The 13,208-nt window shown below is 32.0% G+C and overlaps 1 protein-coding gene and 1 pseudogene across 1 annotated transcript; one reads left to right on the top strand and one right to left on the bottom strand.

The window, feature by feature from the left end:
- The first annotated feature begins 4,535 nt into the window (after positions 1-4,535).
- Positions 4,536-6,714, top strand: LOC114396244 (annotated as a pseudogene).
- Positions 6,715-10,213: 3,499 nt separating this feature from the next.
- On the bottom strand, positions 10,214-12,157 carry LOC114395472 (psbQ-like protein 3, chloroplastic). Its single transcript, XM_028357261.1, has 3 exons — positions 12,139-12,157; positions 11,344-11,823; positions 10,214-10,635 (listed from the first exon to the last, which is right to left on the bottom strand). The coding sequence occupies exons 2-3, from the start codon at positions 11,803-11,805 to the stop codon at positions 10,537-10,539; spliced, it is 561 nt and encodes a 186-aa protein (XP_028213062.1). The 5' UTR covers positions 11,806-11,823; positions 12,139-12,157; the 3' UTR covers positions 10,214-10,536.
- Positions 12,158-13,208: the final 1,051 nt, after the last annotated feature.

Genomic DNA, 13,208 nt, shown 5'->3' on the forward strand with positions numbered 1-13,208 from the left:
TTTTCTATATGTATCTCTGGAGGCTTAATTGTGTGTTATAAATTGTGATATTTTGTTGAATAAACCCAAGCCACACAAAGCAGAAACTCTTGGCAGTGAAGCACTCCCACGTAATTGCATTAAAAAAAGAAAGAAAAACAACATTTCAATTATAGCGCCGGCCCTAATATATTTGAAGGCATAAAGAAAACTTTAAAGTCAAACCTTTTAAAAAATTAAAGCAATAATTTTTTTATAAAAAAATTAATAATAATTTATTAAAATAATTATATTTTTATTGAAAGTTTATCTTTCAAATATTTAATGAAGTAAAAAAAATACGTTTAATTAAATTATGAGGTAAATAATTTATAACTAGGGGGAAGTGACAGGTGGGAATGTAAGTTTTTCGTGTTAAATTTTTTTTAACGGGAATGTAAGTTTTTCGTGTTAAAATTTTTTTAATAAGAATAAAAATATCATGTTACTCTAATTAAATTATTTAAATAAGGTAAATTATTAAAGATTATAATAAATATATTATTTTACTTTTATATTCCCAAAAAATTAATATTTATGATCAACCCATTCAAATAATGCCTGTCATTCTTAAGATATCAAAAAATTTCCCTTTACTAATAAACATTCTCTTAGAATAATTTAATCAATTCTCTTTGATTGATAGTGATTCATTCATAAGACACATATATTATATCATGTTTGTCTCCCTTGTCATGAAATACAAAAAATTAGAAAGATCCAAAATAAATAAGAAAAACTTTTAATTGATCAAACCGGTCATCCAACTCCTCAAGCTTCTTTATCCTACAGCAAATGAAAGTGGGTTCAGATTAATATAGAAGATAAAAATTATAACTCATAAAGCATATAAACATCCAGGGGAAAACATAAACATTTCCTTAAAGTACCACAAATGAACTACAACCTATTGATCTTAAATGGATCACAAAACACTCCTAGTATTTCCCTATTTTGGTATGTGCACATAAGCCATAGATCAAATACTCAATATTCTAAATTCTAAATCCAATCTTGATCTCTTATTCACTTGGTGCAGCTTCTGTTATTTAAGTATAGGAAGATAAATAAATGAATAAAAAAATTGCAAATGACTTCTCTTAAAAGACAACTTCAATAATGTAAATAAATAAATGAGTAGAATTGGTATAAAAAAAACAAATATATTTTGTAGAATTGGTATAAAAAAAACTTATATTACCCCCAAAAAAATACAAATTAACTTGAGTAGAAAATGGGAGACTGTTTTGGAGGAGCGTGCAATTGCAAAAATGGGATCGCAGGGTAGAAAAGACCAAAGGTCAAAGGATCATGTACGTCAAAATTGGTATGAACCGTCTCAATAGCATTGTATTTGAAGGATTATTTCAGTTTTTTTAACCATGTAAAACGGTGAGGGGATTGCTTTCGTGGGTGGGTAGAATGAAAGCAAAGGGTGCAAAAAAAAAATGTAGAAAAGAAAGAAATGCATGTTTTCATGTCAGTCTATCGTTTGGGTGTTGCTAGGTACACCCAGCAATATTGTTGGTGCATCCAGTATTTTTTTTTATTAATGTCCAAAATATCCTTGACTTGTTGTTCCTTTTTAAGTTACTTTTTCTGATTGAGTGGTGATCCGTAAGTAAATTTTTCACACACGGATCAACTTGATCCTAATGACTTATACGGATCAAGTTGATCCGTAAGTATGAAGTTCATCTGTGTAAAGCATACGAATCAAGTTGATCCGTATAATTTATATGAAGGAAGTTCATCCGTGTATAAAGCATACGGATGAAGTTCATCCGTATTGATTTTTTGATTTTTTTTAATTCCTTAAATTTTTATTTTTTTAATTATTAATATGTTAAATTACTCATTTGTGCATTAAATTTTTTTTACTATTACAAAATTTAATATATATTAAATTTTGTAATAATAAATATTTTATATTTTTAAAAAAATATACGGATCAAATAATTCCCATGATTTATATCAAAATTAATTATTACAAAATTTATTATTTAAATTTACATGCACGTTAAATATACATTAAAAATTCTAATGTTATATATAACAACATTATTTATTTTATAATGTAATTGGTTCATTAGCTTAATTGATAAGAATATTGTGTTAATAACCTGAAAGTCACATGTTTGACTTTTTGCTTGGACTATTAATTTTAAATTAATTCGTCATAAATATTTTTCAAAAAAAAATTTAAAAAAAAACTTTTGAAAAGTGCCCTTATTGTTTTTGTGAATATTTATTTTCTCTACTTATCATTTAACTAATACATGTTTTTCTTTTTCAACAATCAAACAATGAGGGCAAAGTTGTCTTCCACAATTATCTTTATTAATAGTTATAGATGCTTTCAATGACCGTGTTTGGTGTTTAAGTACATATTCTTATGATTTTATATTATATTTTCTGTAATCTATAATTTTTAACTAGATAATTTGTTTTAATTAACAGCAAACTGATTTATATATTAAGACCTATTAATTATAAATTTAAATAGGGTACAATTATGTATACCCCCACATACCAATTCATTGTAAGGTCACGAACTACGAACTCGCACCCGTACCACGTACTAGAGCGAATTGCGAATCAGGTGACAATGGGAAGGACAGAAGGAGTTGTTTGCATTCTTAAGCAAACGCAGTTGTTATCTGCTATTTAAAATAAAATTTACACTTAATTGTACCCATCTTGAATAATGAACTGAACAACAATTATCATGTGCATCATATAATTATTAACTTGTCATCTAGCAGGTACTATATAGAATTGGAGGTAGTAGCATTAGATGTAGAGGAACCAGTAGTTGAAGCAAATATGTCTTTGTGAGGCCTTCAATTCGATTCAATAAAGATAGGCATTGAAGGTCTCGTATGCTCAAGTAAGTCAGCTGAGTAGGACTACTACTTCAGGCATGACTGGCCTCATTGCAGTCGATGCTTGAATGCACAACAAAGCAATGCCTATGAGTTTCTTCACTTCTTCTACGTCATACTTATTAGGGTCTAAGCTTTTTGTCCACTAACTCCAAAAGCATGCCTCTCTCATACAACTTCCATGCCTGTTAAAGTCAAAACCAAGGGTCATATAGCAAAATATTACAAGAAAACAACCAATTTTTGGTATCTATTAATGGGAAATTCCTTACTCGTGGAAGAAGATATTCTTCATCACCATCATCATCAACAACTTTCACATCAGTACTCTTATTATAAATGATATAATTTGATAGAAAGAGAGATAGAGAGAAAGGTTGTCAACTAGATGTGCATGATATGGGTGTCAAAAAATCAGGACTCTGGTAATAATACAGTGCATGTGTTAGAAAAAGTGTCTATTTAGAGAATGTGTAACAGTCTTTGTACCATAAGAGATGGACCACTCTAGACAATTTTTATTCATTCAAGTCAACATCTATATTAAAGGGACTTATATCCATGGTTTGGTTATCAGCAAAGAAGGGCGTCTCCGAGAATCTCATAAAGCACCGAGGAGGATCAAAATGCCCTACCATTTGTATTGGAAAGATAACCTTGCGTGCTGCTCTGTTCATTTGTCAAACAATCCAAACAATTGACCTGTGTGAAAGTTTCAGCACATTGTGCAATGGCATAGATTGCACCGCCTGCCACTAGTGTCTTGGTAGCTGTAAAGTAGCCACTAATTTTGGGTGTTGCTTTTTGTAGATCCACCAGCACTTGCTGTCCAACTGCACCAAAACCAGTGCTTCCATCTGCAGTCTGATTTCCACAAAGTGTGTGGCTGCTAGAACAGATCTGGTCGAAGGAGTCAGTGCTCTCGTACCTCAACAGTCAAACATATTTGCAAGCATCAAACACCAAAGTCAACTCCTACTTAGTTTCATGAACTGCAACCCTCATGTTCTTGTGATGAAAACATATCTGAAAACTCTAATCCACACAGTCTCGATAATCTATAAATATCCAGTTTGTTGGTAATTTGTGTTGAATGTTAATTTAACCTTTAATTTGTTTGGAAAATAAAATAAAGAGAGAAGTCTATGTTTAAAACAAGAAAAGTATAGAGAGAAGTCTATGTTTTGTTTTGTTCATTTTATAAACCACATGTATATTTTTTTGGTATTAACCGCATGTATCTTAGATAGGAAGGAAAACAATCTTTGTTCAAGTCGGGTGGACCATTATAAGTGACAAAGTTTATTCTCTTCGAATATTTAAAACATTTGCATATCTAAAACTCATATTAGATTAAGTTGTAACAATCTCATTACATTTGATCTACGCACTAGATGTTTTTTTGTTTTCTTACATGTTTAAAACTCATTCCTACATTTTCTAGGACTAGTGACGTGGCTGGTCTTACTCATTTTACCCTTCATTTTTTGACACCTAAACTTCTCTCTTTTTCCTCTCCACAAAGGGTACACACTAGTGTCAAAATCATATTTGAATTATCAGTCATAAGAATGGACTATTGAACAAATATTGGATGGATGTGTACTTGAGGAAGCAGCCGTCATAAACTACATGGGCAGCATTGGTTCCGACAGAGCTGTTCCGGATTTCGGCAGCCGCAGCGGCGAAGCAGGTGGCGCAGTCAGTGTTGGAGTGGTAGTTCCTGCATTGGAACATGGCATAGACAGGGTCTGTTCGGCTAGTTGATTGAGCCGTGGCAAAGTTCAAAACTCCATAAACCACAAAGATCAGATGATGATAACCAAACCTTATCTCACTAACTAGGGTTGGATACACGGTCAAAATTCTCCATTCTGCTTTATTAAAACCAAAATTCAGAAGTTCAACCAAAAACATCATACAATTCCAAAAAAAAAATTCACCAACAACTTTCCTAAGCCAAAACCTTCGATTCTTTATACTAGACATACACAAGACCACAAAACAAAGAAAAATCCTTTCTAATTCCCTTTTATAGACATACGTTCAGCACATATTGATAAATCCTCTAACTACAAGTTAAAACAAAGTCTGTAGTGCAGGGTTGAATAACTTTCATCAATGCTTTATACAAAAATACTATTATTTTGTTTCTTAGCCACCTATTTGATCTCCCATTCTTCATTTACATTATAGGGATTAGATTTTCTGTTGTTAATCAGCATTTCGATGGTATAGTTTCATTCATCCCTTCCCTTTCCAACCAAATGATGTTGTTATTTAGAGCATCTCCTTTTGTCTCCTTTCTTTAGAGATGAAGCAACTAATTGTCTCAATTCTCTACATATTAAAGGAGCTGGTAGGTTGCCCGGGATGCGGCAGAGACTGCAATCTGGATCCAACCTAACTAGAAAATGATCAGAATTTCAAAATCAACAGTAAGAAACTATGTTGGCAGCTGGTTTGCAGAACCTAGGTAGTGGATATCTCATGAAGCAACAAATGATGAATTTTCAACAGCCTTTCCACTATCTTTAACAATCAGGAAACAACAATTCTCCTTTTAAACTTCAGCAGCAGCAAGCAATTCAACAATGTGTCTTCTAATATGCTGCAGCCACTAGCCCATGTAATGACAGAGTACCTGTCTCAGCACCTCCTTCAGAAACCACATAACAATCAAGAAGTCCAAGCATAACAGCCGCTACATACTCATCAAGATACACTTTTGATTCCAAGTGGCCCCATCAGAGACAACACTCCAGTGTTCCTCCACCATCATATTCAAATCCAGAGTTCTTGGATTCAAGATTCGAACATGAAGTTCCTTGCTTCAGTTTTCCCCAGACAAAACGTGCTTAGTTCCCTTTTTTATTATGTCCTAAAGGAAGTGGCAATTTCTTGAATTTATCAAGAAGCGGTTAGTCCTTGCTGACCAAAGTATGCACTTGTGCAGGTCAATGCCTATGGCAGCACTATGTCACATATTCTGGAAATGATTCTGCAATGGCACTACCAAATTGTAATAATGTAATTCAGATGCCCAAAATCCTACACACATTGGTGTCATTATTGATTCATTTGGCCTTATACTCCCCACCACTGTCCCTGGTTACACCACCTCATTAGCCAATAGTCGGACATTAATTCGCTGACAATGACATTAGGGGAGTCAGGTTTCCAGAATCCTCTACATGGTTGTGAGCAAGAGTCATCAGAGTTGTTGACCAAAAAAACAGACTAAAGCCTTTGGCAAGGTAGGATTTTTAAGTACTCTGCGGCTTTTTCACAGGTTGACAAATCAGGGTCAGTTGGGTGCTCACTTGACATATCCCGGTTCAGCAGCTAATCATGAACTCAGAGAGGAGTTGGATCATATGTTTGGAATTGAGGGGAAGTTGGAAGACCCTCTTATTTGTTGACAGGGAGAATGATGTTCTTCTCCTTGGAGACAATCTGTGGGAGCAAGTACTTGTTTCAATTGCACTAGAGTTTTACTTAATGAACTTGTTTTGTGATTGAAATACTCTATCCTGGATTTTTCTAATAAAAAAATGCTACTACAATTTATTTCACTTGGTTTTTGTTTGTTGACATTTTCTACATTGGTGTGTGTTTTACATGTTGTAGATCATTCGTCAATAATGTTTGGTATATCAAAATACTTTCACCACCTGAAGTTATTCAGAAAATGGGAGAACAGGTGGTTGAATCCCTTGCTCTAAGTTCAGGACAAAGGCTAAATGGCCATAGTGTCGAATCTCAGGACATTGTTTCTGGACCACCATCAACTGGCTCACTTGAGTACTGAGATAATTAAACATGTGTTCTTTCAGGCCCCACAGTCAAGAGAATTTTTCATTTTATAAATAAATAAATGAACAGAGTAGTTAAGACTTAAGAAATGTAACAACAAATTCTATTATATAGGTTTGATTCTTTTAATTGTCATTAGTTCTTTTAATGTTCCTCATCACTTTTCTGTCTTTAAAACAGTTATGTAAAGAGAGACTCGAGTATTTGGGTTCAAATTCTGTCACCTGGAATGAAAGATTTTAATAGAGGAGATTCCACTTGAGCAAAAAGGAGAGATAAAGCAACATATATATTCTCCCAGGAATCACATCCCACTCTTTATTCTCCTTTATTTGTCATCTCTTCCTTTTTCTTTTTTATCCTATTATGATTGAAAGTTGAAAATCCTAGATTTCCTTCTTTTTTAACAATCTTTAGCTTGCTCAACTTCCAATTCTTCGTTAAAGTTCAGAAATCAATTATTTCCATAATCTATTTGAAGACTATCAACTCCACACAGTTCCACTAAGCAGCTGTCAATTACTTCATTTTTTCTTCAACACTAACTTATTGACAAGGACAAGTGAGAAGTCAACGATTATAAATATTTATTAAACACCTCTACCCCAATATACATATTTATATAATAAAATATATGAAAATACGAAATTATATAAAATGATTTTATTCAATAAATATAAAGGAACTCACGTGGGTAAAAGGCTCACATTCGCGTTAATCTCCAAATTAAAAATTTATCAATTAAGAGTATGAAAACATTTTCGGCTCAAAATAAAGTCGTTCAAATTTACAAAAGAACTCAAGTTAAGTAACAAAATAAAATAAAGTAAAATGGCATGTTTGGAATATCATGCAATTAAAACAGAAACTCATGTACAAAGCATTGTGTCCCGACATCCTTCAGTATGAGATTCCTTAAAGCAATCCACATAATTATCTGCTCCCACGAACACAAGGTTCGAGATCATCACAGGATCCAAACACAAACAACACACGAAGAGTGAGCTATCACATTCCTAAATAGGTAGAGGTAACCAAGACACATATATATAGTATAAGTATAACAAGTTCAACTTAGCACAACTTGTATCATTTTACCACTCATTACATAACATCACCTGTCCTAAGTATTTAGTCACAAAATCACATTCCACACTTTCACATTAATCATGTTTTCAGAACAACAAATCTCAAGTACAATAAAACATCTCACACTCACACAATTCATTACTCATCATCATGTAGCAAGTCACAATGATCATTACACAAGTGTTATGTAACAAATACACTAAGACTCAATTTTATATACAATGTGGTACCATGCCAGTGAAAAACCTTGTCAGGCGCCTAGGAGTACATGACAAGACAGACCACACACTGGTAATTCAAGTCACTCTCACTAGGTAAAATCATAAGGAGACTAGTCAGGGTCACACTGTTTTGCGAGAATGTTCCAACCATGTGAGATCGGCACAGGCTTAAAGGAGCACTCAAACCGGGTGTATTTACTCCCAAGACCTAGACTTCGAAGAGTCTATTAGGATTTTTCCCTCCTGATTTAAGTCCAACCCAAAAAATATTTTAACACACAAACTCTATTTATAAATTGTACAAGACACACGACCCCTCAATAGTTCTCAAAATAATTTTAACTCGTCGCACCTCAAAGTGATTAAACTCGTCAGGTCCCCACGATGGATCCCATCACAATACTCATCATACATTAACTTGTCGTCTTTAAGGGGTCATACAGTCGTGTAATTGTAAGGTTCATAGCTCACAACTCAATACACACAAATCTCAATACACGTGTGATCTTACAATTTAACACATACGCACAATTTAACACATACTCGTGTGATTGTATGGTTCATAGCTCACAACTCAATACACACAAATCTCAATATACATGTGATCTCACAATTTAACACATACTCAACTTATCACATACACCTAATCTTAATCACAATGTTATAATCTCAAAGTAACATGTTATCACATTTTATGAATCATATACACATCACACAGTATTAATATATACATGACACAAACACAGATTTTACATATGAACTATGCAATACACACAATTACTCAATTGTTTTCAAAATCTTTTTAAGTCATTACGCCTCAAAGTGATTCAACTCGTTGGATTCTCACAGCGGATTCCATCACAATACTCATTGTCCTTAAATGATCTTATAGTTGTATGATTATATAGTTCATAACTCAACTTAATGTCATCACTTTACATTTCAAAATAACATGTATAATCACATTGAGGAACACATTAATCTCACACTTGTTCACAATACATGTCACATAACACCTTCTCACTAACAAATACATCATATATATATATATATATATATATATATATATATATATATATATATATATATATATATATATATATATCATACAATAGCAATTTCCAACATTTAAGGCATATAATCATTCACTTATTCATTAGGTTAATAGCATAGAACATGTGATCACATCATGGGGAACAAAACTCCTCAATCAATTTCAAGAAAACATGCAAGAATCAAGAATTCTCAAATTTCTAAGTTTCTAACATTCAAAGCCAAACACTTAATTAAATCATCCAATTCGCATCAAAGTATCAATTGACTCATCAAACATGAGCAATTCGTAGTTATCATTGTACAGACAAAATTAAAACACGTAAAACACCCCAAAATTAGTTTCAATTTGATCCTCTAAGGATCTCTACACATATTCACTCTAATCTCAATTGCAATAAATTCATCTCTTACCTGTAAGCTGGCCCACGTGTATAGTCCGGCAGCGATAGCAGCGTCTCTAGTGATTCTCTAAGATTTCTCAAGTTTTTTCTTTGGTTGCTTTGTTAGAGTTTCCAAGCGTTAGAGAGAACGAAAAGGGATTAAAGCCTCAATTTCATTGTCTCTATGCGAGGAGCATTTCTCTCTCGCAAATCTCAACGGTGAGAATGTGCGAAAATGAGTTTAAAAGGTAGTGTCCAAATTCTAGGACGATCCAACAGTTAACGAATCCGGAATTGTAGTTTTACCGAGTTTGGATGTATGCAAAAAAAGATAAGGTTTTTCGGAGAGAAAGAATGAAGAACGGATTTGAGAGGAAGAGAGATCATAGAAACACGTCGTAAATGTAAAAACTGACATAATATATCTCTATTTATAACTAAGGTACTCTGAGCTATTATTTACTCTCTTTTTTTTTATAAAAATGAATTCTATTTTACTATTTCATTAAATAAATAATTAATTAAAACATCTATTTATTTTATAAAACATCATTTTATTCTATTTATTTTCTAATACTATAAAATCCTTATTTTAATTAAAAAAAACATTTTTCTCTTATTTATTTAATTTCTAAAAATTTTATTAATTTTTAAATGAACTCTTTTAATTTATTTTACGAAAAAAAACAGGATGTTAAAAAAACATGTGAATTAAGAGGAAATTATTCATTCTCATAGTTGGAGCATCAACAGTTCAAAACTTAATCTCAGATCTCTCTTTATCAAAATTGATATGCTTACAATCGTTCTTTTCTAAAGCTCCTGATCAATGATGACACAGAAGCTGAGCATCATTTTTCTGTCAAATATATTAAACATTGATCAGTATTATCTAACTCTGAATGATCAAACTCTTGATCTATAATTCTATATCACAGGGTTATTTCATTGTGCAGCCTACTTTTGAGTGCATATCCTTCACTACACCACTTCTTGAAACAAGCAATTTTGTCAGCTGTTGGCATAAACTTATCAAGAACAGGTCAATCTCCAATATCAAAAGAAAAGGGATCATTCTATTCTGGATAGAATGTCGTTGACAGCCACAACAATGTTCTCGTAACACTGCCAGACTTGGGGTCCATCTTTATCCCTTGCTGCATAATCAAGCTGCATATTTTTCACCATACATGAATAATTGTCAATTGATAATCATTCACATAACGACAATGAATATTTAATGGCATAGTTCTGTCAAAGTTTCAATACAAACCCAGAAATTCAACTCAAATATCAAGTATCAGTTCAACAAATAGATTCCAAGTAAGCATCTGCCATTATTCTATTCATACAATTGATAAAAGATCATGGACAAATCAGTTTTCCCGATCAATAGGCGCCGGGTGATTGATGGTGGATCATCTCTCTGTAAGTATCTAAGTAAAAATGTAGAATTATTACTTTGAATCTAAAAAATGAAGAACTTCATTCGGGCTAATCCCTCTCTCACCCTCGTTTCCCTTTTTTCATTTGATTGTCTGTACACTGTACTTTCTTTTCATAATAAATTAACTTTGTTTTAATCTTAATCATATAATTATACATGGATGCCCATGATTAAAATTGAACAAAAATCAATCTTGTCCATCTATGTATGAATGTCAGGTCAATATAAGTTTGTAAAAGCTACTGTTCATTTAATAATTGATGGAGCTATATGAATGGGGGTCAAAGTCAAAGCACAGTACATAGTATGATTTAAGAAAAATTAGAAACTAAATAATGAATACACATGTGTGAGCCACTTATAGCTATGAAATTGAAAATGCACCTTCCACTTTCCTAATTCATGAGGAGGGGGTATGTTGCAGCACTTACTCTAGTCACATTGTTGAAGAGAGTAGAATAGAGCTTCCTTAGTTGTGCCCTCTCAATTCCTGGCTTGCTTTGGATTATGGTATAAATATCCTTCTTCAGAATTGCTGAGCTCTGTCTCAATGTCTTTTGTGCTGCTCTCCATGACTCTAACTCTAACAAATCTCTAACATGTAACAAATCTTGTGCATGACCCCTCACTCCACTCAATGCATCTTCAACTGTCATATCAGGGGCCACAAATTTAAACTCAAATGCATTTGCACTTTGTGTCCCAAAATTTCCATTTACACCCAAAATCAAGGAAGTTATGGCTGCCAAAACCCCTACCCTTCGACTGATTTTCAGTGATAATTCCTTATTATTCTGCAAATGCTGGAAAGAAGGTTTGAGTTTGACACAGCATGTGAATGTTGGAAACAAGTGTGTCAAGTTTGGTTGCAAAATCAATGATGTTAACTCCATTGTACTCGGAACTAACTCCTGACAACATCAAACGTATTAATTACTTCACATGAATAGTTTTATTCCTATATTTGAAAAAAATCAAAAAAAGAAGATAGCTTTAATATGATTTGGCACGATTTTTATGATGAAAACAACGTAGCAACAACAACGAACAACGGTTGCATGAAGAGAAGAAAATTGAATCAACCCTTAACAAATTGAATGCAAAGTTCGTTCCTTTAAAGAAGGCAAGTTAGGAATCATGAACACAAAATTAGATAGATAGCAGAAGAGAGAACGAAAATGAAAGTGATGGAAGAGTAGAAAGTGGAAGCAGGCAAAGAACCTTACCTTATCTGAATCAAAGATGAAGCCAAATTGTATGGACGCCAAATTTGCTTTATTATTGTCTTGACAAAATTCACATTGATTTTAATATAATTAGTTAAATTTAAATTATTGAATTAATTGAGATTAATATTTAAATTAATTTTTTACAATAGATTTTATATTAGAACGTGTGATAGAATAAGAAGAATTGATTCTTGTATTTTAGTATTAAATATATCGTTCGGGAACGTTATTTAACTAATGAAAGTATGTAATTTTAATATTTCAATTATTTTATTAGAATTAATTTCTCCTTAAAAAATAGAATTGATTTCTTTTTTAAATTGTTATACTGAAATTTTTAATCAAATTTTCTATTTAAATTTTTAAATTAATAATTTTCTCAAAAAAAATTATGGGAACGGGATTTGTAAATTATTAAACTCACTTTCATTCAAAATTTGTTAATCAAAATTTCATATTTTAGCTAATTATTTATATTCAATAATTTTAATAAACAAAAATTTGTTTACTGCAAGTTTTTATTAATAATTTATATTAGACACATACTTTAATTTGTGCAATTTATAGATGTCTTTTTTTTTCTTTAAAATGTTTGGTATTAATTAAGTCATGCTATGTTTTGCCTCTCGATCCCTTTCAAACAGGGTGCAGTGAAGTTTGGTAAGAAAGAATGAAACTGGTGGTTAGGTTATCAAAATGTAAACGAGCTTTCTAACGACATTAAGAATGATATTCCCATCACGAAAATATATTAACAGAATTATTATTTAACTTTATCAACATATCTATGTGTAAACAATAGCATAAGTCATTTAATTTACATTTTTTGTCTTTAAATCTTTGACCCATTTTTTCATATTTTTAGACTAAAACAACTAGCTTAAGCCCACTTGAGTCCAACTGCTTCGAATATTTCATGATTCCGATTGTGGAACCAAACTTATTTAACGTATAAAGTAAATTAAATTTATTGTACTATGTTAATCATATGTAGTATGTTAAATAAAATTAGGTCCCATCTTTATCCCAAAATATATATATATATATATATATATATATATATATAT

Source organism: Glycine soja, chromosome 18 (assembly GCF_004193775.1).
Source record: "Glycine soja cultivar W05 chromosome 18, ASM419377v2, whole genome shotgun sequence".
Classification (NCBI taxonomy): domain Eukaryota; kingdom Viridiplantae; phylum Streptophyta; class Magnoliopsida; order Fabales; family Fabaceae; genus Glycine; species Glycine soja.